Below are 23,443 nucleotides of genomic sequence, written 5' to 3' on the forward strand. Positions count from 1 at the left end.
CTATCAAAAGTTATCTAAGTGATTTACAATCAGGTTCACAAGCATTTTCCCTATCTGTCCTGGTGGGCTCACAATCTATCTAATGTACCTGGGGCAATGGAGGATTGAGCGACTTCCCAGGGTCACAAGGAGCAGCATGGGATTTGAACCCACAACTTCAGGCTGCTGAGGCTGTTGCTCTAACCACTACTTCCTCCTACCTGCTAATTCAGAGACTGTACCTGAAGCAGGGAGAAACCTCTGGCCTACTTCTGCTCCCTGAGAGTCTTATGATTAATGCACTGAACTGATACAACTGGAACTTGATATCATCACATTTTATTATTTGGAGCCTTATCTGGAGCACACTGGCCCTTTTACACAACTTGGTACCCAAACATCCTAGGAGCCTCCAGCAAGGAACCAGGGTTCCTGGAGTTTCCCTGAAGTAATGTTGAAAAGATACTTCTAGAGATGCTCAGGTCAAAAGGTTGGAATAGGAGGTGTGGAAAGCATCATCTTTCCAGATAGGACCAGTGTCCAAAAGAATATACAAATTAATCCCCAAGAGGGATCGTGGTTTCTTGCTATCACTCTCTATGAAGGGGCATGCTGCTGGTTCCTGATCCTATGCCTGAGCTGCTACCCTTTGGATATGTGACAGAGGCTTGAAGAGAGTTGCTGGACCCAGATTGCTACTGTTCCAGTGCCCAGATCCCCTCCAGAAGATCTGTAGAGTTCCTGCTGCCTGAGAGATATATCTCCCACAAAGACCATGTTGGGCAGCATTGCTGAGTTCCTGCATCATGCCACAGGCCATGCATTGCTTCAGAGAGACCTTCCCCTGCATGTACAAGTTGTATCAGCTTTTGTGTGTAAAAGTGGAAAGTAGTCAGAGGGTGGATTTTTGTAATCTATAGGGAGAATGTGTGTTTGCTTCCCAAGTTATCAATACAATACTGGGCAATTGTATTCCTTATGCATTCCAGCTTGTCTAAGCACTAAAGCCTCATACCTAATTTGCACTTTCTGAGTTCTAAGTTAAAAATGGTTAGTGCAAAGGCAGGAGATTCTGCACATGCTCAGAAACACTTAATTTTTCTGAGCTCTAGAGATTCAGCACCATCGGATGATATCAGTATGGACAACACATCCTGCTTGTCCAGGGGGAAGAAAGTATTTCATGGTATAATTGATAGTTTACATACTTGTTTCAGACACTTTGCTGAAAGATTTCTTATATGATGCATTGCAGCTGCTAACCACCTGCAAGGTATTTTGCAAAGCTGCAATTTCTTTTTCAGTTTTGCAGATTTTAGCATCTAGTTCATCGCCTTCACGCTGAAGATTGTCTTTGTCTTGAGCAGCCTAAAAGATAAAGTAGAGGTCTGAATATTTGCTATAAGAAACAATTTAAGATTTCCTTTTTTTAAATGATTTTAAGATTTATGCAACAAAATGAATTTAATTGGTTCTCTTATATGCTCTAAATCATAAACAATGGATAAAAGTCCTCTTATGTTATCAAACTTGCTTCCTATATGGACTTTTCAAACACAATTGCCTCCAATATGTTACATTACATTACATTACATTAGTGACTTATATTCCGCCTTTACCTTGCAGTTCTAAGCGGATTACAGCGTAAGACAGCTGGGCATATCCAGGAAGTTACAATTCAGGGGAAGTATACAGATCATATTATATGTGTCATATAATTCACAACTGAGCTCTCAGATCCCTGCGCTGATAAGTCATTAAATTCTTAATAAATTTAGATATATTAAATTGAGGGTCAATTTAGAAATTTTATATGTTGAACATTGTGATTGTTTAGGAGGGAGGGGGGAATTAATTCTGAAATAGATATTAATAGAATATTAAGTGTGGTTTTGAAGAAAAAATGTTGTATTTATTGTTACACTTATTGCAAGTTTTGAAAATAATAAAGAATTGGGAAAAAAAAATTCTTAAATCAGCTCTAGCAGGTACTGGGTATCATTCATTGAGCTCTGTGCGTGCTACTTATATTAAATTTAAACAAGTAAACAAGGGTAAGGAATTTATTCTCTTTATTATACATTATAAAAAATATATCATAATGAGTGATAGTCTTATGAGAAATTAACGTGATAAAGGGAGGGAAAAGGGTTCATAATTAAATAATAATTGATAAAATCATTACAATATATATGTTATATAAATTCATAAGAAAAATAATATAAAATATGGTTTATATAAAGTACATTATAGAGATATCAAGTGTATTGTTAAGATAATTGTATGGAAAATTTATAACACTTGTTGATATATGAAAAAATCAATAAAAAACTTAAAACAAAAACAATTCATACTTTCAAAACCTTAAAGTGCTTAATGCGATAAATATAAAAATGTTTAGTGCAATAAATCCTGTCTGGTAAAATCTTGCAGACCACAGGTTTCCTTGCAGACAACCAACCTGCCCTCTTAAGGTTGCTAAGGGGAAAAGAAAGAGAAATGGATTTTGGATTCAATTCATGCCTTTTCAAATTACATTCAGGTACATAGGTATTTTCCTGTCCCTGGAAGACTTAGAATCTATGGGGTTGATATTTAGTATGGTTTAAGCAAGTAGGAAAAGCTCCCGTCACTTAAACTAGGCTCGGTTTCCTGGCCACTGACAATTAGCCAATGAAAACAAAAACTGTGGATACAGATGTTCTGGAGATAATTTATTAAACACTGACATATAAAACCATGAACATTCAATTAAAAAAGTACAATGATAAAAAATACTATGATAAAAATCCAACCAGACCGAACACGCCTTCCTCAGGGGTCCAATGGTTTGCAAACTCACATATAAAAAATTGGACTGAAAACAGTCTATTGTCTTTAAACCTGTGAGTAAAGAACACCGCAGACAAGCTAAAGGAGCAAAAAAATGCTAAGGGTCCGCTTGGCTTTTTATCACTGTATTTTTTATCATTGTACTTTTTTAATTGAGTTTTCTTGGTTTTATATGTCAGTGTTTAATAAATTATCTCCAGAACATCTGTATCCACAGTTTTTGTTTTCATTGGTGGATCGTTGGGTCTCCCCAGTTTTCTTTTTTTTTTCTTTATTCATTTTTGAATTCTTACAAGTGAATTAAACACATTATAATCAATTATCATATGGCACTTGTATTTACAAACAAATCCTCTTATAATATAGAATAAATCCCCCCCTTTTTATCAATATTCCTATTTCCATATGATATATATTCCCCATCCCACCCCTACATATCTACTACCCATGTGCTAAGATATCTGATCATTAGAATAATTAGTCAATGGTTCCCAAATTTTTTTAAAATTATGAAGATTCCCTTGTTGTAACGCTAACACCTTTTCCATCTTATATATATGACAAACTGAGTTCCACCAAAATGTATAATTTAATTTAGTATAATCTTTCCAATTTTGAGTAATTTGTTGCATGGCGACCCCTGTCAATATTAATAATCATTTGTTATTATTTGCAGAAATCGGACTCTGAGTTCTCATTGCTGTACCAAATAATATAGTGTCATATGAGAGTCCTACATGGTTTTCTAATAATTTATTAATTTGGGGCCAAATTAGTTTCCAAAAAGCATTTACACAGGGACAAAAAAAAATTAAATGATCTAACGTCCCAACTTCTAATCTATAATGCCAGCATCTATTGGATCTAGTGCTATCTATCTTTTGTAAACGCGTAGGGGTCCATAAAACTCGATGTAACAAAAACATCCACGTTTGACTCATAGATGCTGACCTTGTAGACCTTAATCTCCGGGACCAAAATCGTGGCCATTGAGATGCAGAAATTGTCTGCCCAATCTCAATACTCCAAATATCCCTTTTTTTTTTTTTTTAACAGAAATGGGTCTCCCCAGTTTTCTTTGTTGTGCTGCACTGACAATTAGCAGCACTTGTGCAGTAATGCTGATATTTGGCTCTCATCACCATGGCACTGTCTGATTAGCGCTGGGCGGTCTATTATATGAACACCAGACACATTCAGTGACAGTGCCCACTACTACTATTATTATTTATCATTTATATAGCGCTGAAAGGCATACGCAACATATATGTATATTTCTCTTCGATGATAAATTGTTAGCCTTAGTTCTGCTGGTAACCCAGTCTCAGAAACTGTGTTTGTTCTACTGTTATCTGCCCTGAGATTTCTGGGAGGGTAGGAAATAAATCAGAAGAGCTTTCAATCTAGTTTGGACAGACGGAACAAATGGGACAGATAGAGGTTGTTGAGTTTCTTACAGAGGGAATGATATGATGGACATAGGTATCTTACGCTGAGCGGGAGTTGAAGGTAGCCTCAAAAAAGTGGGCTTTTAGCTTGGATTTGAATCCTGCTAGAGACGGAGCTTGACGTATTGACTCAGGCAGTCTGTTCCAGGTATACGGTGCAGCAAGACAGAAGGGATGGAGTCTAAATGGGTGTTCCTAAATGTGAGGCAAGTACACTGGCGCTAAGTGTGATTCTGTATATGGTGAGTACCTTTTATAGAATCGAACTAAGTGCCACTCTGGTCGGTGCTGATTTTATCCCAGGACAAGCAGGCAGCATATTCTTTACGCATGGGTGACGTCACCGACGGAGCCCTCGGTACGGACCTTTTTAACTAGAAAGTTCTAGTTGGCCGCACCGCGCGTGCGCGAGTGCCTTCCCGCCCGACGGAGGAGTGCGTGGTCCCCAGTTTCTTCGTTTCCGCGGAGCGAAGAAGACGTGTGTTTTTTCAACTCCGTTGAAATTCTCTTTTTGCCTTCCCGCTCGCGTTCTTTTTTCGTTTATTCACCTTCGGGTGCTTTTTTCTTTCAGTTTACAAAAAAAACCAAAAAACTTTCTTTTTGCTTTATTTTTCGTTCCTGCCCCGGCGGGGCCTGTTGTCACTATCCAGGCCTCGGGGTTTGATTTTGCGGAGGCCGTGTTCCCATTCATGCCCCCGCAGCCGGGTTTTAAGAAGTGCCAGCGGTGTGCACGCCCGATCTCCCTCACTGACCCACACAATTGGTGTTTACAGTGTTTGGGACCGGAGCATCGGGCGGACTCCTGCACCCGCTGTGCCACTCTTAAAAAACGCACTTTGAAGAATCGTCAAATCCAACAAAATCTACTTTTCGGCACCGGCCCGGCTATGGACTTGACTTCTTCACCTGCGGCACCGTCGAAATTGGCACCGACCACTTCGACACCGCCTGAAACGACATCGGCGCCACCGGCACCAGGTAAGCCGGCTAAGAAGCCTTCCACCCTTGAGCGCCCTCCCACCTCGGTGGCGACACCAGCCCTTTCGGCTCCACGCCGACCCAAAAAACGCGGTGCTGATTTTTTAGACATCATATATAGAATTTGGGGATATATGTGTAAGCAGTTACCAGTCTGGCTGCTATCTATATAATTTACATTACATTACATTACATTAATGACTTCTATTCTGCCCATACCTTGCAGTTCTGGGCAGATTACAAAAGAAACTAACTGGACATTTCCAGGAAAATTACAATTTAGGGTATTGGATTAGAAAAAGATGACTGGACAATTCCAGGAAATTTACAGTTTAGGGAGCTGTTTACATGGTTGAGACTTTGAAGAGAAAGAATTATGGAGAGGGAGAGACTTTGAGGGGGAATTTGTAAGGAAGGAGGAGAACAGGGGGTAGAGTTAAGACATCTGGATAAATTTTATGAATAGCAGGGTTTTAATTTTCTTTTCAAAATGATTTGAAGTCGCTCGTTGTTAATAGCAAGTTGGAGATGGTGTAGTCAAGTTTCGCTGCTTGTGTCGCTAGTAGGTTGTCAAACATCTTCTTGTGCTGAATGCCTTTGAATGGGGGGAAGGTAAATGGGGTCTGGGTTCTCCTTTGTCTAGTAGTGAGATTTTGATTTAGGCGGTTGTTTAGGTAAGTGGGGGCAGTGCCATTTATTGCTTTGAAAAATAGACAGTATAATTTGAATTGAATTTGTGCTTGTATTGGTAATCAGTGTGAGTCTAGGTAGGCAATGGTGATGTGGTCAAATTTACTTAGCGAGTAGATCAATCTGAGAGCCGTGTTTTCTACTGTCTGCAGTTGTTTTATCAAGTTTGCAGGGCATGGTAGATAGAGGATGTTGCAATAGTCCATTAGACCTAGGACTAGGGATTGGACTATGAGCCTATATTGTTCTTTGTTGAAGAATTTTCTAATTTTACATAAATTGCGCATGATTAAAAATGCTTTCTGGGTAGTCTTGTTGATTTGGACCTGCATTGTGCAGCATCTGTCTAGCGTTACTCCTAGGAGTTTAAGAGTGGACTGTATTGGGTATTTGGTGGCATTTATTTCTAGTTCTGTGATGGAAGGGTTTTTGTCCTTTTCGAGCAGTAGAAATTTTGTTTTGTCTGAGTTCAGCTTCAATTTGTGGTCTACCATCCATTTTTCCACTGCTTCTAGTGTTTTTTTCAGTTTTTCTGTTGAAGTGGGGTCTGGAGAATCAAAGGGTAGGAGTATGGTGATGTCGTCTGTGTAGCTAAACGATGTTACATTTAGATTATCTAGGGGAGGATATAAAGAGGTTGAAGAGCATAGGCGAGAGTGGTGAGCCTTGTGGAACTCCACAAGGGTTGGACCAGAGTTCTGATTTAAGATCGTTTGTCTTTACTCTGTATGTTCTTGATTTAAGGAATCCTTGGAATCAGTGTGGTCAACCAGGTCAAATGCAGTGGAGATATCAAGTTGAATTATCAACATCCTTCTGCCTTTGCTAAGGTGCTGTCGGGCTGTATCTAGTAAGGTTACTAGTAGAGTCTCCGTGCTATGATTGGATCTGAGCCCTGATTGAGAGGGGTGAAGTAGGTTGTGGTCTTCCAGGTAGTTAGTGAGGTATTGTGCAACTAGTCCTTCTATTAGTTTGATATATATTGGTATTGAAGCAATGAGACTGTAGTTGGCGGGGTTATCTATTGGGCCTTTATGATCTTTCACAATTGGGGTGATTATGATTTCTCCTAGGTCCTGTAGGAATTGACCTTCTGTGAGTGTGATTTGTATCCATTGCATGAGACTAGCTCTAAATATGGGGGAGGCGTTTGTTATCAGATAAGTGGGACATATGTTCAGGTCACATGAAGCTTGGCTGTATTTTTTTGTAGAGTCAGTTCATATTAGTCCAGTGTACTACTGGGAAGTCGGTCCAGGTTCTGTCTGCTGCAATAGCTTCTCCTATTGAAGGGTTTGTTATTATCTCGTCGAGGTGAGTGTGTGTGCTATTGAAAGTAGTCCTGATTGTAGTAATCTTGTTTTTGAAATGGACTGCAAGTTGGGTGGCTGTTGGCTGTTTAGGCTTTCCATTCACAATCAACTGTATATGTATAAGTAGATATATTTAAAACATTGACAATTATATATAGAACACAATACAGTATTTGGTATTTATGCTTTCATTGCTTTAAGAGGCCCTTTTACTAAGTTGCGTTAAGCATTAACGTGCACCTAATATAGCAAAAAATGAATACTGTGGGACTTTTTCAGGCATCCTATGGTAATTTTGTAATGTGTGTGTGCTAACCGCACACTATTTTTTTTTTTTTTTAGGGGGGTGTAAGGGATGGAGGGTAGGCATTCCTAAGCTAACCAGTTATCACATCTGCATTACTGCACGGCACAGCTAAGCAGGAGAAAGTGCTAAACAAAAGGCAATCCTATCTTTGCCCACTTAATGTATATACTCGAATATAAATCGAGATGTTTGGGCAAAAAAATGGCCCAAAAATGGGGGTCTCGGTTCATATTTGGGTTGCAGAGACGGGCACTTCAATATTAACACCCCCCCCCCCCCCCCGGTTTATATTTGAGTCAACCTTTTTTCCTCATTTTTGGGGGGGAAAGGGTTACCTCGGTTTATATTTGAGTCAGTTTGAATATATTCAGACCTCAGATATTCATTGCCAATGCCCAGAAGCAACCAGGCATTGAGCGTCTGGATTTAATTTTGTGAAAAGCTATCAGGTGTGTCTTTTGCTCACAGCCCACACTGGATATAGCAACTTGTAATTGATCTAAGACTTTCACTTTCTTATTAGGATGATAGCATTATACTTTCAGCATACCCAGACTTCAGCAGTATCTGAATTTAGTTGGGCTTTAGAGCACTACTTGATTGTGAGACAGTTTTAGTGGTATACAGTAAACCCTCGCAAATTCACGGTTCTCAAATCATGGACTCAGTAATTTGCGGTATTTTCTGACCGCCTCTTCCTGGTACTAAAGTCATGGTTACACCAATTAGGAGCTGTTTTGACACGCTATCTGGTGTATACAATTTACAGAATTTACGGTTCGTTTACAGAAGTTAAATAGCTCTAAGTCAAATAGATGCTGGCACTGTCATTTCGAAGCTGGGACATTAATTCTCATGATTTTGACATGTGTGATATAATGCACTTTTTGTAAGAACTGAAAATTTAATAAAGAATAAATAAAAAAAAAAGAAGCTGGGACATTAGATCATTTGTTATTCTATTGTCCATTGATTCTTGCTTTTTGGAAATCAATATGGGGTCAAATTGTTTGTTGGAAAATCTGGTGGCATTATCGTATGATACTGTACTGTTTGGCATGTCAATGAGTGCTAAGAGCCAAATATCATCTAATAATAACAGGCTTCTACTTATTATGACAGGGGATGCCATACAACAGATTACGAGTAACTAGAAAAACTGGGAGAGACTGAATTACAGTTTCTGGTGGAACTCTATGTCACATTTATAAAATGGAAAGACAATAGCCACACAGCAGGGGAATTTTAGAAAATTTCAGGAGAAAAGCAGGGGGGCGTGGCTTGGACACGCAAGCAAATGGTCGGGTGATAGATGGGCTCCGTGTCAAACAAGCTCTTATTTCAAAATAAAAAGCTCCAATACCGATATTTTTGCTGAAAAAAGCTGTGGATCGTAAGAAAATGGCATCGGGTAAACAAAATAAAAACGATGCAGGAGCCAGAGGATCGGGTACAAGCAGTAATAAACGATCAAAGCCGGAACCAGGGACACCTTCAAAAGTTCTGTTGCCTTCAGAAGGAGATCAAGATATGATGGCAGAAATAAAACAGATCAAAGATATCGTACTAGAAATTAAAAAACAACTTCAAAAGGCAATTGATGATGTAGCCACGCTTACAAAAAGAGTTGATCTAATTGATAACAAAATAACACATTTAGAAGAAAAATCGGAAGAGGTACATACTGAAGTTATGCAAAATAAAAAAGCCTGGAAAGAGATGGAAATAATGAAGAGAGATTTGGAAGATTGTTTGAATAGGGAAAAAAGAAATAATTTAAGAATCATTGGGATGCCAGAAGGAGTGGAAAAAAATGATCCCATTACTTTCTTAGAACAATTCCTTCCAAAAATCTTGCCTTTGAAATCCAAAGTGCCTCTTGAAATTGAAAGAGCGCACAGAATACCGGGACAAAAAACAGCAATACAAAAAGGTCCAAGAACTTTAATATTTAAACTATTACGATATCAATATGTTGTTGAAATATGTCAGCTGGCTAAAGAAAATAAAAATCTAAGATGTCAGGATTCACGTATACATATCGTACCAGACTTCGCCAGAGAAACTGCCCTCAAAAGAAAACAATTACAGTGGTGCCTCACACAACGAACTTAATCCGTTCCAGGAGCAAGTTTGTTATGTGAAACGTTCGTTGTGTGAAACGCGTTTTCCCATAAGAATACATGTAAAACAAAATAATTCGTTCTGCAGCCCTGTTTTCCCATAAGAATACATGTAAAACAAAATAATTCGTTCTGCAGCCCTACATTTCCCTCCCTCCACCTCACCTTATATGCAGAGTTTGCCAGCTTTCTTTTTCACCCAGCCGCACGCTTTCAAAAAGCTGTGCACGCGCAGCTGCTGAAGTTGATCAATGTTCTCCTCTCCTGCAACTTCCGGTTTCCGGTTGCGTCAGAGGAGAAGATTGAACAACAGAGCATGCGCGCATGTGCTGCTCTTTGAAAGTGTGTGGCTGGCCGAAAAAGAAAGCCGGAAAACTCGGCATCTAAGGTAAGGTGGAGGGTGCTGCTGTTCCCGGCTCACATTAGGAAGCGGCGAGAGTAGTTCCGCCCCCCCCCGGGCCCCTCGGGCGACTTCGTTGTGTGAAACGAAGTTCGTTATAGGGAGCAAGACAAAAAGTTCGTTATGCGCAGCGTCCGCTGTGCGAGGCGTCCGTTATGCGAGGCACCACTGTACTGGATTTAAGACCTCAATTACGAGCACTAGGGGCAAGATATGGACTTCTATACCCAGCGGTTATGAAAGTAACTTTGGGAAATAAAACACAGAACTTTACCGATTATAAAAAATTAGCAGAATATCTTGAACAATGTGAACAACCAATGACTTCTTAAATGAAAAATTGGGAATATTTCAATATTTCAATATGACTGATCTGATATCAAAGGTTTTTCACTTTGATTTTATTTTATTAAATTCTCATTTAATTTTTACTGAAAAAGAATTCTGAAAATATATAAAAATTAAAAAAGTGAGTTCACCATTTCGAATGCTGGAATTTTCAACTTACTTCAAATAATAACGATGATTACTGTCACGAGCATGGAACTGACTCGGCATGCCAGTGAAGACATCGATGGCTGAATGACGTGGAAAGAGGATGGAACGTTGACTTTGCCTCAGAGATTCTGCATAACAAGGAACTGGGGAATAGACTGCGACTGCCTCTTGGAAGATATTTCCTTAACGCCATTGCTTCTCTGCTCTCAAAGGGAAAGGACAGTATGCTAAGAGTACTATAGTAGCTGAGTCAACGCTGAAAGACTACGCGAAGGCAGGAAGTCTTTTTTAGTAAATGATCGCACCGGAAGTGAAGAGGATTGGTTGCTTTCACGTCACGTCTACGGAGGGAGAGAAGGGAACTCGAAAAGTAAGTTAAAAATAAGGCATTCGTATTACTGGAAGAAAACGGATGGAAAGACTCTTATATATATGAAAAATATATAGAATAAAATAAACTGATTCATAGGGAAAAATAATATTTTATTTTTATAGAAATATATTGGTTGCATGATTTAGGAAGTATATTTTAACCCATTTTCTTATAGATATAGTTTTTAACAAGATAAAAGGGATGGGTCAATTGATATATTTCACTAAGGTTTTGTAAGACTGATTTGGAAATACGAGTAAGTATGATAGTGGGAATGGGTTATGCAAATTTTTATTTATGTTTTATTTTTAAATATTTTATTATTTTCGAATTTTCAAATTTTTGGAGAAATGGTTTTTATGAATGGAATTGAAAATGCATGTGATGACTGATTTAAGTTAATTGAAAGATTCTTATATATATGAAAAATATATAGAGTGACTGATTTAAGAATATGAGTAAATATGATTGTGAGAATGGATGGAAAAGAAAGCAGAGATATAAAAATATTAAATTCTATTAGCAATATGTTATGTTATTATTGTGGAGTAATAGATACAAAATTATAATTTTTTAGCTTGTGATGGAGTGATGTCATACCTGATCTAATTTGCGTTTCCAAGTGTTCGTAGATGTATGGGGAGGGGAGGGAGGGAATGGGTGGGCTTTAAAATTACAGGGTATGAGTGAAGTAGGCAATTCTTTGATTTATCTTATATAGGGGAAAATGGAGTTTATAAAGAATATTGAAGATTGGGGTGATACATTACAAATTATATTAGTGCATAATGGGTCTTAAGATAATATCTTTAAACGTTAATGGTTTCAATCACCCGATTAAAAGAAAAAAGGCATTATTATTTTTAAAAAGACAGAACGCTGATATATGCTGCATACAAGAGACCCATCTGTCAAATAATGAATCTATAAAGCTAAAAGGTGATTGGGTCAAACAATGTTATTTTTCTTCGGCAATAGGGAAAAAAGCTGGTGTTGCTATATTAATAAATAAAAAATGTTCTGCTTCATTTAAATTTAAGGCAGCTGATCCTCTTGGAAGGTGGGTATATGTGGAAATGGACATGGGAAATACCACCATAACGCTCTTCAATATATATGCCCCTAATTCGAATCAGAATGAATTTTTTAAAACTCTGCAACAATTGATTCTTCCACTGGCTACTTCAAATCTAGTAGTAGCAGGGGATTTCAATGCTGTTATGGATCCATTGATGGATAAAAGTCCGAGAAGATTTATAAAATCGTTAGGCCTTGATAATTTGGTACAATCTTGTGATTTAAAAGATATTTGGCATATACTTCATTTTGATGGACGGGAATTTTCGTTTTGCTCCCAGGTTCATAATTCTTTTTCTAGAATAGATTACATTTTTGTTTCTAATTAATTAGTACATCAAGTCACACAGGCTGTCATTGATCCAATTATACTATCTGATCATGGTGGAGTGTGGATTGAAATTAAAATAATAGATCAGAATGGAAATAGACCTATATGGAGATTAAATAATACATTGCTTGCAGATAATGACTTTTGTGACAATCTTCTGGAAAAAATGAAAGATTATTTTCAAATAAATGATACAGAAGGAATATCAGTAGAGACTTTGTGGGATGCTTTTAAAGCATACATTAGAGGACAAATTATTTCTTATTCAGCTTTGCAAATAAAAAAGGAAAAAAAGCAATTTACAGATTTGGAAAAAGTGGATAAGTCTCTAGAATCAAAATTAATTGAAAAATGGGATTATTTGACACAACAAGAACTTTTAAAAGCTAAAGGTAAATATAATGAAATTTCTTCAAAAATAATTAGAAAAGATTTATTTGTAAAGCAAGCTTTGTATTATGGAAATTCAAATAAGGCGGGAAGAATGCTGGCAAATTATCTTAAAGCAAAAAAAAAAAACACAAAAATAATTGCTATTAAAAATGAGAATGGTGAAATGTTGTCTCAAATTGAACCCATTATAAAACAGTTTTTAAAATTCTATAAAGATTTGTATTCTTCTGAGCCTTATTCGGAAAAGGAAAAGGAAGGTTTAGATTTTTTAAAGTTAATAGAGGGACCAAAGATTCCTGAACATATAAAACGAAGTTTAGAGGAGCCAATATCCTTAAAAGAGTTAGATACAGCTTTGAAATCCCTTAGGGTTGGATCCGCTCCAGGTGGAGATGGTTATACAGTGGAGTTTTATAAATCATTTCAAAACATCATAATGCCCTATTTATTAAAATTATATCAGACACAACTAAATAAAGGTTGTATTACAGGTACTATGGCTGAATCAATAACTATAGTTTTACCTAAGCCAAATAAAGATCCCACTTTGGTTTCAAATTATAGACCTATTTCTTTAATAAATGTAGATGGAAAAATTTTAACTAAGGCATTAGCATTAAGATTGGCTAAAGCTCTCCCTTTCATTATAGATATGCATCAGACAGGTTTCGTTGCTCAAAGACATTCATCTCATAATACTAGATTAGCACATCACATGTTGTATTTGACAAAATCCATTAATGACCCAGCATTTTCTATTTCATTAGATGCTGAGAAAGCTTTTGATAGAGTGGAATGGACATTCATGTATCAGGCAATGGAATGGTTTGGTATAGGATCCGGATTTATACAAATAATAAAAGCATTATATAGCTCCCCTGCTGCTAGATTGTATATTAATAACAATTTTTCTGAACGGTTTATTCTGCAGAGGGGGGTTAGACAAGGATGCCCACTATCTCCTTTGCTTTTTGATATCGTTTTGGAACCCTTGTTATTAGCTATAGAACAGGCAAAGGAGATACAGGGTATTCCGCATTCGGATAGAGAATATAAATTATCAGCATATACGGATGATATTTTACTTTATTTGAGAAATCCGGAAACAACCATTCCACACTTGCTTGAACTGATTGGAAAATTTGGAAAATTTTCAGGATATAAAATAAACTGAAATAAATCAGAAGTGCTTCCACTCAATGTACATTGTACAAAAAGTCTATTTAACTCATTTTCTTTTATCTGGAAATAGGAGGGTTTAAAATACTTAGGAATTTGGATTACAAAAACTGTGGATGAGACTATGAAAATTAATGAAAAAAATTTATTACAAAAAGTGTCAGAAATGTGTGAGCAATGGAATCCTTTGTGCATATCTTGGTGGGGGAGAGTGCAAACTGTAAAAATGATGATCTTACCAGTAGTTTGTTACCAAATGGGTATGATACCAATTTTTTTTCAGGGGTCTTTTTATAAAAAATTGGATAAGATTTTAACACAATTTATTTGGCTTGGAAAAAACCCCAGAGTTGCTCTAGTATCTTTACAAAGACCAATTGTGGAGGGAGGGGTAAATTTTACAAATTTTTATAGGTACCATCAAGCCTATATTATGCGTCAAGGTATGTATTGGATCCTCCCAGAGCCCATTGAAAATATACCAGATTGGTTCTGGTTAGAATGGAGACTAATGTTTCCTTTCCGTCTGAGTCATGTTATCAGTATTCAAATGCCAAGGTTATATAAGGAGCACAAAATATTTGTTGATACTTGGAAAACTATAAGGTATATAAGTAACCTAACTCCTATTCCAATAACTAAATCAACGACTCAAACAATATGGCTCAATCCAAAGATCAAAGTTGGTGGTTTTAAAATTATCTGGAAACATTGGATGATCGCTGGAATTCGTATTTTAGAGGATGTAATGAATAAAGGTAAACTGCTTGAGTTTTCACAATTGCAAAATAAATTTGGTTTAAATAAATCACAATATTTCAGATGGATGCAATTGAAGCAGGCCATTCAGGTAGGGTTCCCTGAATGGAAAAACCTTAATAATTATCATAGTATGGAATTCTTATGTTTTCAGATAGATTCCATGGGTCATCAAGCCGCAATGTGGTATAAATTGATATCTGGATTCGTACATAAAAAGAAAAAAAATGGTCTTAGAGATATTTGGAGCATTGAGATTAAGCATCAGATTAATGCATCTCAATGGCCACGACTTTGGTCTTGGAGGTTAAGATGCACATTGTCAGCTTCTATGAGACAAACTTGGTTTTTTATTTTACATAGAGCTTTATGGACCCCCACACGTTTACATAGAATAGATAGCTCTAAGTCTAATAGATGCTGGCATTGTCATCTAGAAGCAGGGACATTAGATCATCTTTTATTTTATTGTCCATTCATATTAATATTTTGGAAATCAAATTGGCCTCAAATTAATAGGATGTTAGAAAATCCGGTAGCCTTGACATATGATACGATTCTGTTTGGTACTGCAATGAGAGCTCGGAGTCAAATTTCGTCAAATAACAATAAACTTTTATTTATATTGACTGGAGTAGCAGTACAACAAATTACACATAACTGGAAAAATTGTGACAGATTAAACTATAACTTTTGGTGGAACTCAGTTTGCCATATATATAAGATGGAGCTTACATTTGCAACACAAAAAGGATATATAGATAAGTTCAAGAGGATTTGGGGACCATTAACAGATTTTTGTAGTGATTGATTTAATTTTTTCCCATAATAAGATAATGGTTAAAGGAGGGAGGGTGGGAAGGGGTAAGGTTTTTATTCTCTTTATCATAAATTATAAATAATTTATTATAATACATGTTATTTTTATGTGAAACTAACAAAATAAAGGGAGGGAAGGGGATTAATAATTACATAATAATTGATAAAATCATTAAATCTTATATGATGTGTAAAATCATAAGAAAGATAATATAAGATATGTTTTATATAAAGTATATTATAGAGATATCAAGTGTATTGTTAAGATAATTGTATGAAAATTTATGACACTTGTTGTTATATGAAAAAATCAATAAAAACGTTAAACAGAAAATTTTAGGATATTTGGGAGCCATAAACAAAATATTGTAATGATTGAATATTATTTTTCCCCTTAAATATGCATGTCCAAAGTGGGGGGAGGGGGAAGGGTATTTTGGTTTGATTATTAAAGTAAGGTATATAGGAACAGGGATTATGGTAGGTTTTCTTGAATTTAAAGAATTCCATTAGGGGGGAGGGGGATAAAGCACAGTTACTTACCGTAACAGGTGTTATCCAGGGACAGCAGGCAGATATTCTTGACTGATGGGTGACGGCACCGACGGAGCCCCAGTACGGACAATTTTAGAGTGATTGCACTCTAAGAACTTGGAAAGTTCTAGCAGGCCGCACCGCGCACGCGCGAGTGCCTTCCCGCCCGACAAAGGCGCGCGGTCCCCAGTTAGGATAAGCCAGCTAAGAAGCCAACCCGGGGAGGTGGGTGGGACGCAAGAATATCTGCCTGCTGTCCCTGGATAACACCTGTTACGGTAAGTAACTGTGCTTTATCCCAGGACAAGCAGGCAGCATATTCTTGACTGATGGGTGACCTCCAAGCTAACAAAAAGAGGGATGGAGGGAAGGTTGGCCATTAGGAAAACAAATTTTGCAAAACAGATTGGCCGAAGTGTCCATCCCGTCTGGAGAATGCATCCAGACAATAGTGAGATGTAAAAGTGTGAACTGAGGACCATGTAGCAGCCTTGCAGATTTCCTCAATAGGCGTGGAACGGAGGAAAGCCACAGATGCTGCCATAGCTCTAACTTTATGGGCCGTGACAGAACCTTCCAGTGTCAGTCCGGACTGAGCATAACAAAATGAAATGCACGCTGCAAGCCAATTTGACAATGTACGTTTAGTAACAGGACGTCCTAATTTATTCGGATCAAAGGACAGAAAGAGTTGGGGAGATGATCTGTGGGGCTTAGTACGGTCTAAATAGTAAGCTAGAGCCCGCTTACAGTCCAAAGTATGCAGAGCCTGTTCTCCAGAATGCGAGTGAGGTTTCGGAAAGAAGACAGGCAGAACAATGGATTGGTTGAGATGGAATTCAGAGACAACCTTAGGGAGAAACTTTGGATGTGTACGTAGAACCACCTGTCATGATGGAAGACTGTAAAAGGTGGATCCGCAACTAGTGCATGTAGCTCACTGACCCTCCTGGCAGAGGTAAGAGCAATAAGGAAAAGTATCTTCCAAGTGAGAAACTTGAAAGAAGCGGTAGCCAAAGGTTCAAATGGAGGCTTCATTAAGGCGGAAAGAACTACATTGAGATCCCAGATAACAGGAGGGGCTTTAAGAGGTGGTTTCACATTAAAAAGACCCCGCATGAACCTGGATACCAAGGGATGAGCTGAGAGGAGTTTTCCATGAACTGGCTCATGAAAAGCAGCAATAGCACTGAGGTGGACTCTGATTGAAGTAGACTTGAGGCCAGAGTCAGACAAAGAAAGAAGATAATCCAACAAGGTCTCCACTGCAAGGGAAGTGGAATCATGATGATGAAGAAGACACCAGGAAGAAAAACGTGTCCACTTCTGATGGTAACATTGTAGAGTTGCCGGTTTCCTGGAGGCATCCAGAATGGAACGAATGGGCTGAGACAAAAGAGTATCATGAGAAGTCAGCCCGACAGAAACCAAGCTGTCAGGTGCAGAGACTGAAGGTTGGGATGCAGAAGGGTCTCCTGATGTTGCGTAAGCAGCGAAGGAAACAGTGGAAGAAGAAAAGGCTCCCTGGAACTGAGTTGAAGTAGAAGGGAGAACCAATGTTGCCTGGGCCACCGTGGAGCAATCAGAATCATGGTGGCTCGTTCCCTCTTGAGCTTGAACAAGGTTCTTAACATGAGAGGTAGAGGAGGGAAAGCGTATAGGAACAGATTGGACCAATCGAGGAGAAATGCATCCGCTGCCAGACGGTGAGGAGAGTAGAGTCTGGAGCAGAATAGGGGCAGCTGGTGATTGTGAGGAGCTGCAAAGAGGTCTATCTGAGGAGTGCCCCACTGAGCGAAGATGGACTGCAGAGTTAAAGGATCGAGTGTCCACTCGTGAGGCTGGAGAATTCTGCTGAGCTTGTCCGCCAAGGAATTCTGTTCTCCCTGAATGTAGATAGCTTTCAGGAATAGATGGTGATCTGTGGCCCAAGCCCAAATCTTCTGGGCTTCTTGGCACAAGAGGCGAGAGCCTGTCCCACCCTGCTTGTTGATGTAGTACATCGCAAATTGATTGTCTGTGCACAGCAGGAGGACTTGAGGAAAGAGAAGATGTTGGAAGGCCTTGAGGGCATAAAACATTGCTCTGAGTTCCAGGAAATTGATGTGATGCTTCATTTCCTGAGCTGTCCAAAGTCCTTGAGTTTGGAACTCGTATTGGAGCCAACAAGGGAACAGGCAATACTGGACCTATTGCTTACCAATGGCGAAAGTGTCACTGAGGTCTCAGTGGGAGATAAGTTGGCCTCCAGCGACCACAACATGATATGGTTCAAACTCAGGAAGGGTTTCGCCAAAACTAACACATCGACCAGGGTCCTTAGCTTCAAGAACGCCAACTTTGAGGGTATGGGGGATTTCATCCATCAAGCACTACAAAACGAGCAGGAACAGATAACGTAGAGGAATTGTGGTCGACTCTGAAAACTACCATTCAGGAGGCGACCAATCGCTATATAAAATCAGTGAGTAAACGGCGCAGGAACAATAAGCCACAATGGTTCTCAGCGGAGATCTCGGACCTCATAAAAGAGAAGAAAAAAGCGTTCATCTCCTACAAACATACAGGATCTCAGGACTCTAGAGAAGTCTATTTGACTAGGGCAAGAGCTGTCAAAACAGCAGTTAGAGAGGCCAAATTCCGAATGGAGGAAACTTTAGCAAAGAACATCAAGAAGGGCGATAAATCCTTCTTCAGGTATATTAGCGATAGAAACCGCAGCACAAGCGGGATAGTACGCCTTAGGAAACCAGACGGGAACTTTGTAGAAGCAGACTCGGAAAAAGCTGAATTGTTAAACGAATACTTCTGTTCGGTCTTCACCCGCGAGGCGCCGGGTTCCGGCCCTCAGCTACAGAAAAAGGATGGCTCAGTGGACCCGTTTAGTAATTTCAAGTTTACAACAAGCAGTGTCTACTGTGAACTGACTAAACTCAAGGTTAACAAAGCAATGGGGCCAGACAACCTACACCCCAGGGTGCTCAGGGAGTTAGGGGACGACCTGGCGGAACCACTATCCTCTCTCTTCAATCTCTCCCTTAGTACAGGTAGAGTCCCGTTGGACTGGAAAACGGCTAACGTCATTCCACTCCACAAAAAAGGTTGCAGAACAGAGGCTGAGAACTACAGACCAGTGAGTCTCACATCTATAGTGAGCAAACTAATGGAAACCCTAATCAAACACCAATTAGATAATATCCTGGATGAGGAGAATCTACGGGATCCCCGTCAACATGGATTTACCAAGGGGAAATCCTGCCAATCCAACTTGATCAGCTTCTTTAACTGGGTGACGGGGAAGCTTGAAATTGGAGAGTCCTTGGACATTGTATACTTGGATTTCAGCAAAGCATTTGATAGTGTCCCACACCGCAGGTTGTTGTGCAAAATGAGTTCTATGGGATTAGGTGACACTTTGACAAAATGGGTTGGGGACTGGCTTGGTGGTAGGCTTCAGAGGGTGGTGGTGAACGGCACCCCCTCCGTAATGATGGCAGTGATCAGCGGGGTGCCACAGGACTCGGTCTTAGGCCCGATCCTTTACAATATCTTTATAAGGGACCTGGCTGAGGGGCTTCGTGGTAAAATAACGTTATTCGCCGATGACGTCAAACTGTGTAATATAACAAGCAAGAGCACAACGGACAATATGAAACACGACCTACTCCTATTGGAGCAATGGTCAAAGACCTGGCAACTGAGTTTTAATGCCAAGAAATGCAAAGTCATGCACCTTGGCAGTCAAAATCCATGCGAGACTTACACCCTAAATGGCGAGATCCTAGCAAGGACGGTTGCAGAACGGGACCTAGGGGTGATCATCAGTGAAGACATGAAGACTGCCAATCAAGTGGAGCGGGCTTCATCTAAGGCTAGGCAGATCATAGGATGTATACGTAGGAATTTCGTCAGCCGTAAGCCTGAAGTCATTATGCCGTTGTATAGATCTATGGTGAGGCCCCATCTGGAATATTGCGTGCAATTCTGGAGGCCTTATTATCGCAAGGATGTACTGAGGCTTGAGTCGGTCCAGCGAATGGCCACCCGGATGGTCTCGGGACTCAAGGATCTCCCGTTCGAGGAACGGCTGGACAAATTACGGCTATACTCACTCGAGGAACGCAGAGAGAGGGGAGACATGATCGAGACGTTCAAATACCTCACGGGCCGTATCGAGGTAGAAGAAGATATCTTCTTCTTCAGGGGTCCGACGGCAACAAGAGGACATCCATGGAAAATCAGGGGGGGGAAATTGCATGGCGACACCAGGAAATACTTTTTCACCGAAAGAGTGGTTGATCGCTGGAATAGACTTCCACTTCAGGTGATCGAGGCAAGCAGCGTGCCTGATTTTAAGAAGAAATGGGATCGTCAGTGGGATCTCTGCACAGAGTTAAATAGGGGAGGGTTATTATGGTGGGCAGACTTGATGGGCCGCGGCCCTTATCTGCCGTCTTTTTCTATGTTTCTATGTAAATGAGCCCCCCAGGCATAAGGGGAGGCGTCGGTGGTGATGACAAGTTGATGAGGAGGTAGATGGAACAGAAGACCTCTGGAGAGATTTGAGGATATCAACCACCATTGTAGAGACTGACGAAGAGATGCTGTGACAGATATGTGACGTGAGCAAGGATCCATCGCTTGGGACCACTGGGTAGCTAGGGTCCATTGAGGAGTGCGCAGGTGAAGACGTGCAAGTGGTGTGACATGAACTGTGGAGGCCATGTGATCCCAGAGTATCATCATTTGTTTGGCAGAGATGGAACGTTGTGGAAGCACCTGCTGACATAGAAATTGAAGCGTTTGAAGACGGTTGGATGGCAGGAACGCTGTCATGAGGAGTGTGTCCAAGACTGCTCCAATGAATTGAAGTCTCTGCGTGGGGATGAGATGAGATTTGGGTAGATTGATCTCGAACCCCAGCAAACGTAGAAATAGGATGGTCTGGTTGGTGGCCTGAAGTACTGTTTGAGATGAATTGGCCTTTATCAACCAATCGTCCAGGTAAGAAAACACCTGAAGGTGGTGGGAACGCAGAAAAGCAGCCACCACAATCAGACATTTGGTGAACACTCTTGGAGAGGAGGCAAGACCGAAGGGTAGTACCTTGTACTGGTAATGACAATGATTGATCATGAAGCGTAGGTACTGTCTGGAGGCCAGATTGATCGGTATGTGAGTGTATGCTTCTTTGAGATCGAGGGAACATAGCCAGTCGCCTTGATTGAGAAGAGGGTAAAGAGTGGCTAAAGAGAGCATTCTGAATTTCTCTTTGACTAATCATTTGTTGAGATCGCGAAGATCTAGGATGGGTCTGAGATCTCCTGTTTTTTTGGGGACTAGGAAATAGCGGGAGTAGAATCCCTGCCCCTTTTGATCTAGAGGAACTTCCTCTATGGCGTTCAGAAGGAGGAGGGATTGAACCTCCTGAAGAAGGAGTGAAACCTGAGGAGTGTTCGAAGCAGACTCTCTTGGTAGACTTTGGGCCGGAAGTGTCTGAAAGTTGAGAGAGTAGCCGTGGCGGATGATGTTGAGGACCCACTGATCCAAGGTGATGGTTTCCCAACGGCTTATGAAAAGAGTACGGTGTCCTCCTATGGGCTGCGGACGGTGGGCAGCAGGAGGGAGACTGGCTATGTCCTGGAGAACCAAGTCAAAAGGGTTGAGTGGATTTTTGTGAAGGGGGAGGCTTCACTTGTTGTTGCTGCTGTGCTGGTCTAGCATCTTGTCTCTGTTGTTGCCTTTGACGCTTGGGTTGTTGCGGGGCCTGTGGTAAAGGACGAGCCACAAATCTACGCTGGTAGGCCGTCTGCTGGCGAAAAGGCCTGGTAGGTGGGGTCTTCTTTTTTGTTTTGAGAAGAGTATCCCACCTGGTCTCATGAGCTTTTGGGTAGTGGAGTCCATGGATTCTCCAAACAGTTCATCCCCCAGGCAAGGTGCATTAGCCAGTCGATCCTGATGATTGACATCAAGTTCTGAAACTCTGAGCCAGGCCAGGCGACGCATGGCCACCGACATAGCCGTGGCCCGAGAGGTCAGCTCAAAGGTGTCATAGATCGATCTGACCATGAACTTACGGAGTTGTAAGAGCGATGAAGAAGTTTGGCGAAAAGCATATCTTTTACGGTCAGGGAGGTATTTTTCAAAAGATGACAAATTCTGAATGAGATGCTTAAGGTAGAACAAAAAATGAAAAGCATAGTTCCCAGATCTATTAGCTAGCATCGCATTCTGATATAACCGCTTGCCAAACTTATCCATGGCTTTACCTTCTCTGCCAGGAGGGACAGAGGCGTACACACTAGCCCCCGTGGATTTCTTTAAAGTAGATTCCACTAGTAAAGACTCATGGGGGAGTTGCGGTTTGTCAAAGCCAGGAATAGGTATGACCTTATACAAGGAGTCCAGTTTGCGAGGAGCTCCTGGAATGGTCAAAGGTGTCTCTAGATTTTTATAGAAAGTCTCTCGCAAAATATCATGGAGAGGCAATTTCAAGAATTCCCTTGGAGGCTGGTCAAAGTCCAGTGCATCGAGAAATGCCTTGGATTTTTTGGATTCAGCCTCCAAGGGAATAGAGAGAGAGTCGCACATTTCTTTGAGAAAAGAGGTAAAAGAAGATGCATCAGGCTTAGAGGACGGATCTAATACAGAAGGGTCCTCATCCCCTGACGAACACTCTCCCTCAGAGAGAAGCGGCTCCTCTGAATCACCCCACAGATCAGGGTCCCTCACCTGAAAACTAGGTCCCTCACCTGAAAACTACGGTCCCGAGACTCCGGTGTGGAGGGTTCTAGGTGTCGAGTTTTATGAGTCGACTTACCAGACCTCTGTGAAACGGTACCGGGAGATGTCATCGGGCATGCCGGTGCCGAAGTTTGCACCGCTTGGTGTAAAGACCTCGGTTCCGGAGCTAAAACTGGCATGGATACCGAGGAAGCTGTTTGTACCGGTACCGACAAAGTGGATGCCGATAAAAGAGGCTGTTCCACTGCCGGTACCGGTAGCTCAGACCGGACCGGGACTGGAAGACTCGGTGTCAGAAGAGCAGGCAGGAGCTACTGCAATTGCTCTTTAAGCTGAACTTGCAGGACGGCTGCAATTCGCTCATCCAGTGAAGGCACCGGTACCGCTTTTTTCTTCTGCGGTACCTTTGGTGCCGCTCTACACTCCGAAGAGGAACCCGAGGTCGAAGGGCTAACCAATCGGAGCGGAGCGCTTCCGTGGGCGCCTCGAGGTCGGCAGGATTGGGCTCGCTGCCACTGAGACCGGAGGGTGCTCCAGCGGGGAAGGCTTCTTAGGTATTGCGCGGTGTCGATGAAGTAGGTGCCGACTGCATCGGGGCCGAAGTCGGAGTCGGTACCGCCGAATCTGACATCTCGGTACCAAACAATAACCGCTGTTGAATTTGGC

At 40.6% G+C, this 23,443-nt stretch overlaps 1 protein-coding gene across 4 annotated transcripts in view; it reads right to left on the reverse strand.

Annotated features, from left to right (window-relative positions):
- The window catches only part of CCDC39 (coiled-coil domain containing 39), a 187,398-nt gene that overhangs the window by 13,109 nt on the left and 150,846 nt on the right, over positions 1–23,443 (reverse strand). For all 4 annotated transcript variants that reach the window (XM_033958862.1, XM_033958863.1, XM_033958864.1 and 1 more), the window contains one exon: positions 1,188–1,347. In XM_033958862.1, coding sequence (XP_033814753.1) covers positions 1,188–1,347 — 160 coding nt within the window. The remainder of the gene's footprint in view (positions 1–1,187; positions 1,348–23,443) is intronic.

Source organism: Geotrypetes seraphini, chromosome 9 (genome assembly GCF_902459505.1).
Source record: "Geotrypetes seraphini chromosome 9, aGeoSer1.1, whole genome shotgun sequence".
Taxonomy (NCBI): domain Eukaryota; kingdom Metazoa; phylum Chordata; class Amphibia; order Gymnophiona; family Dermophiidae; genus Geotrypetes; species Geotrypetes seraphini.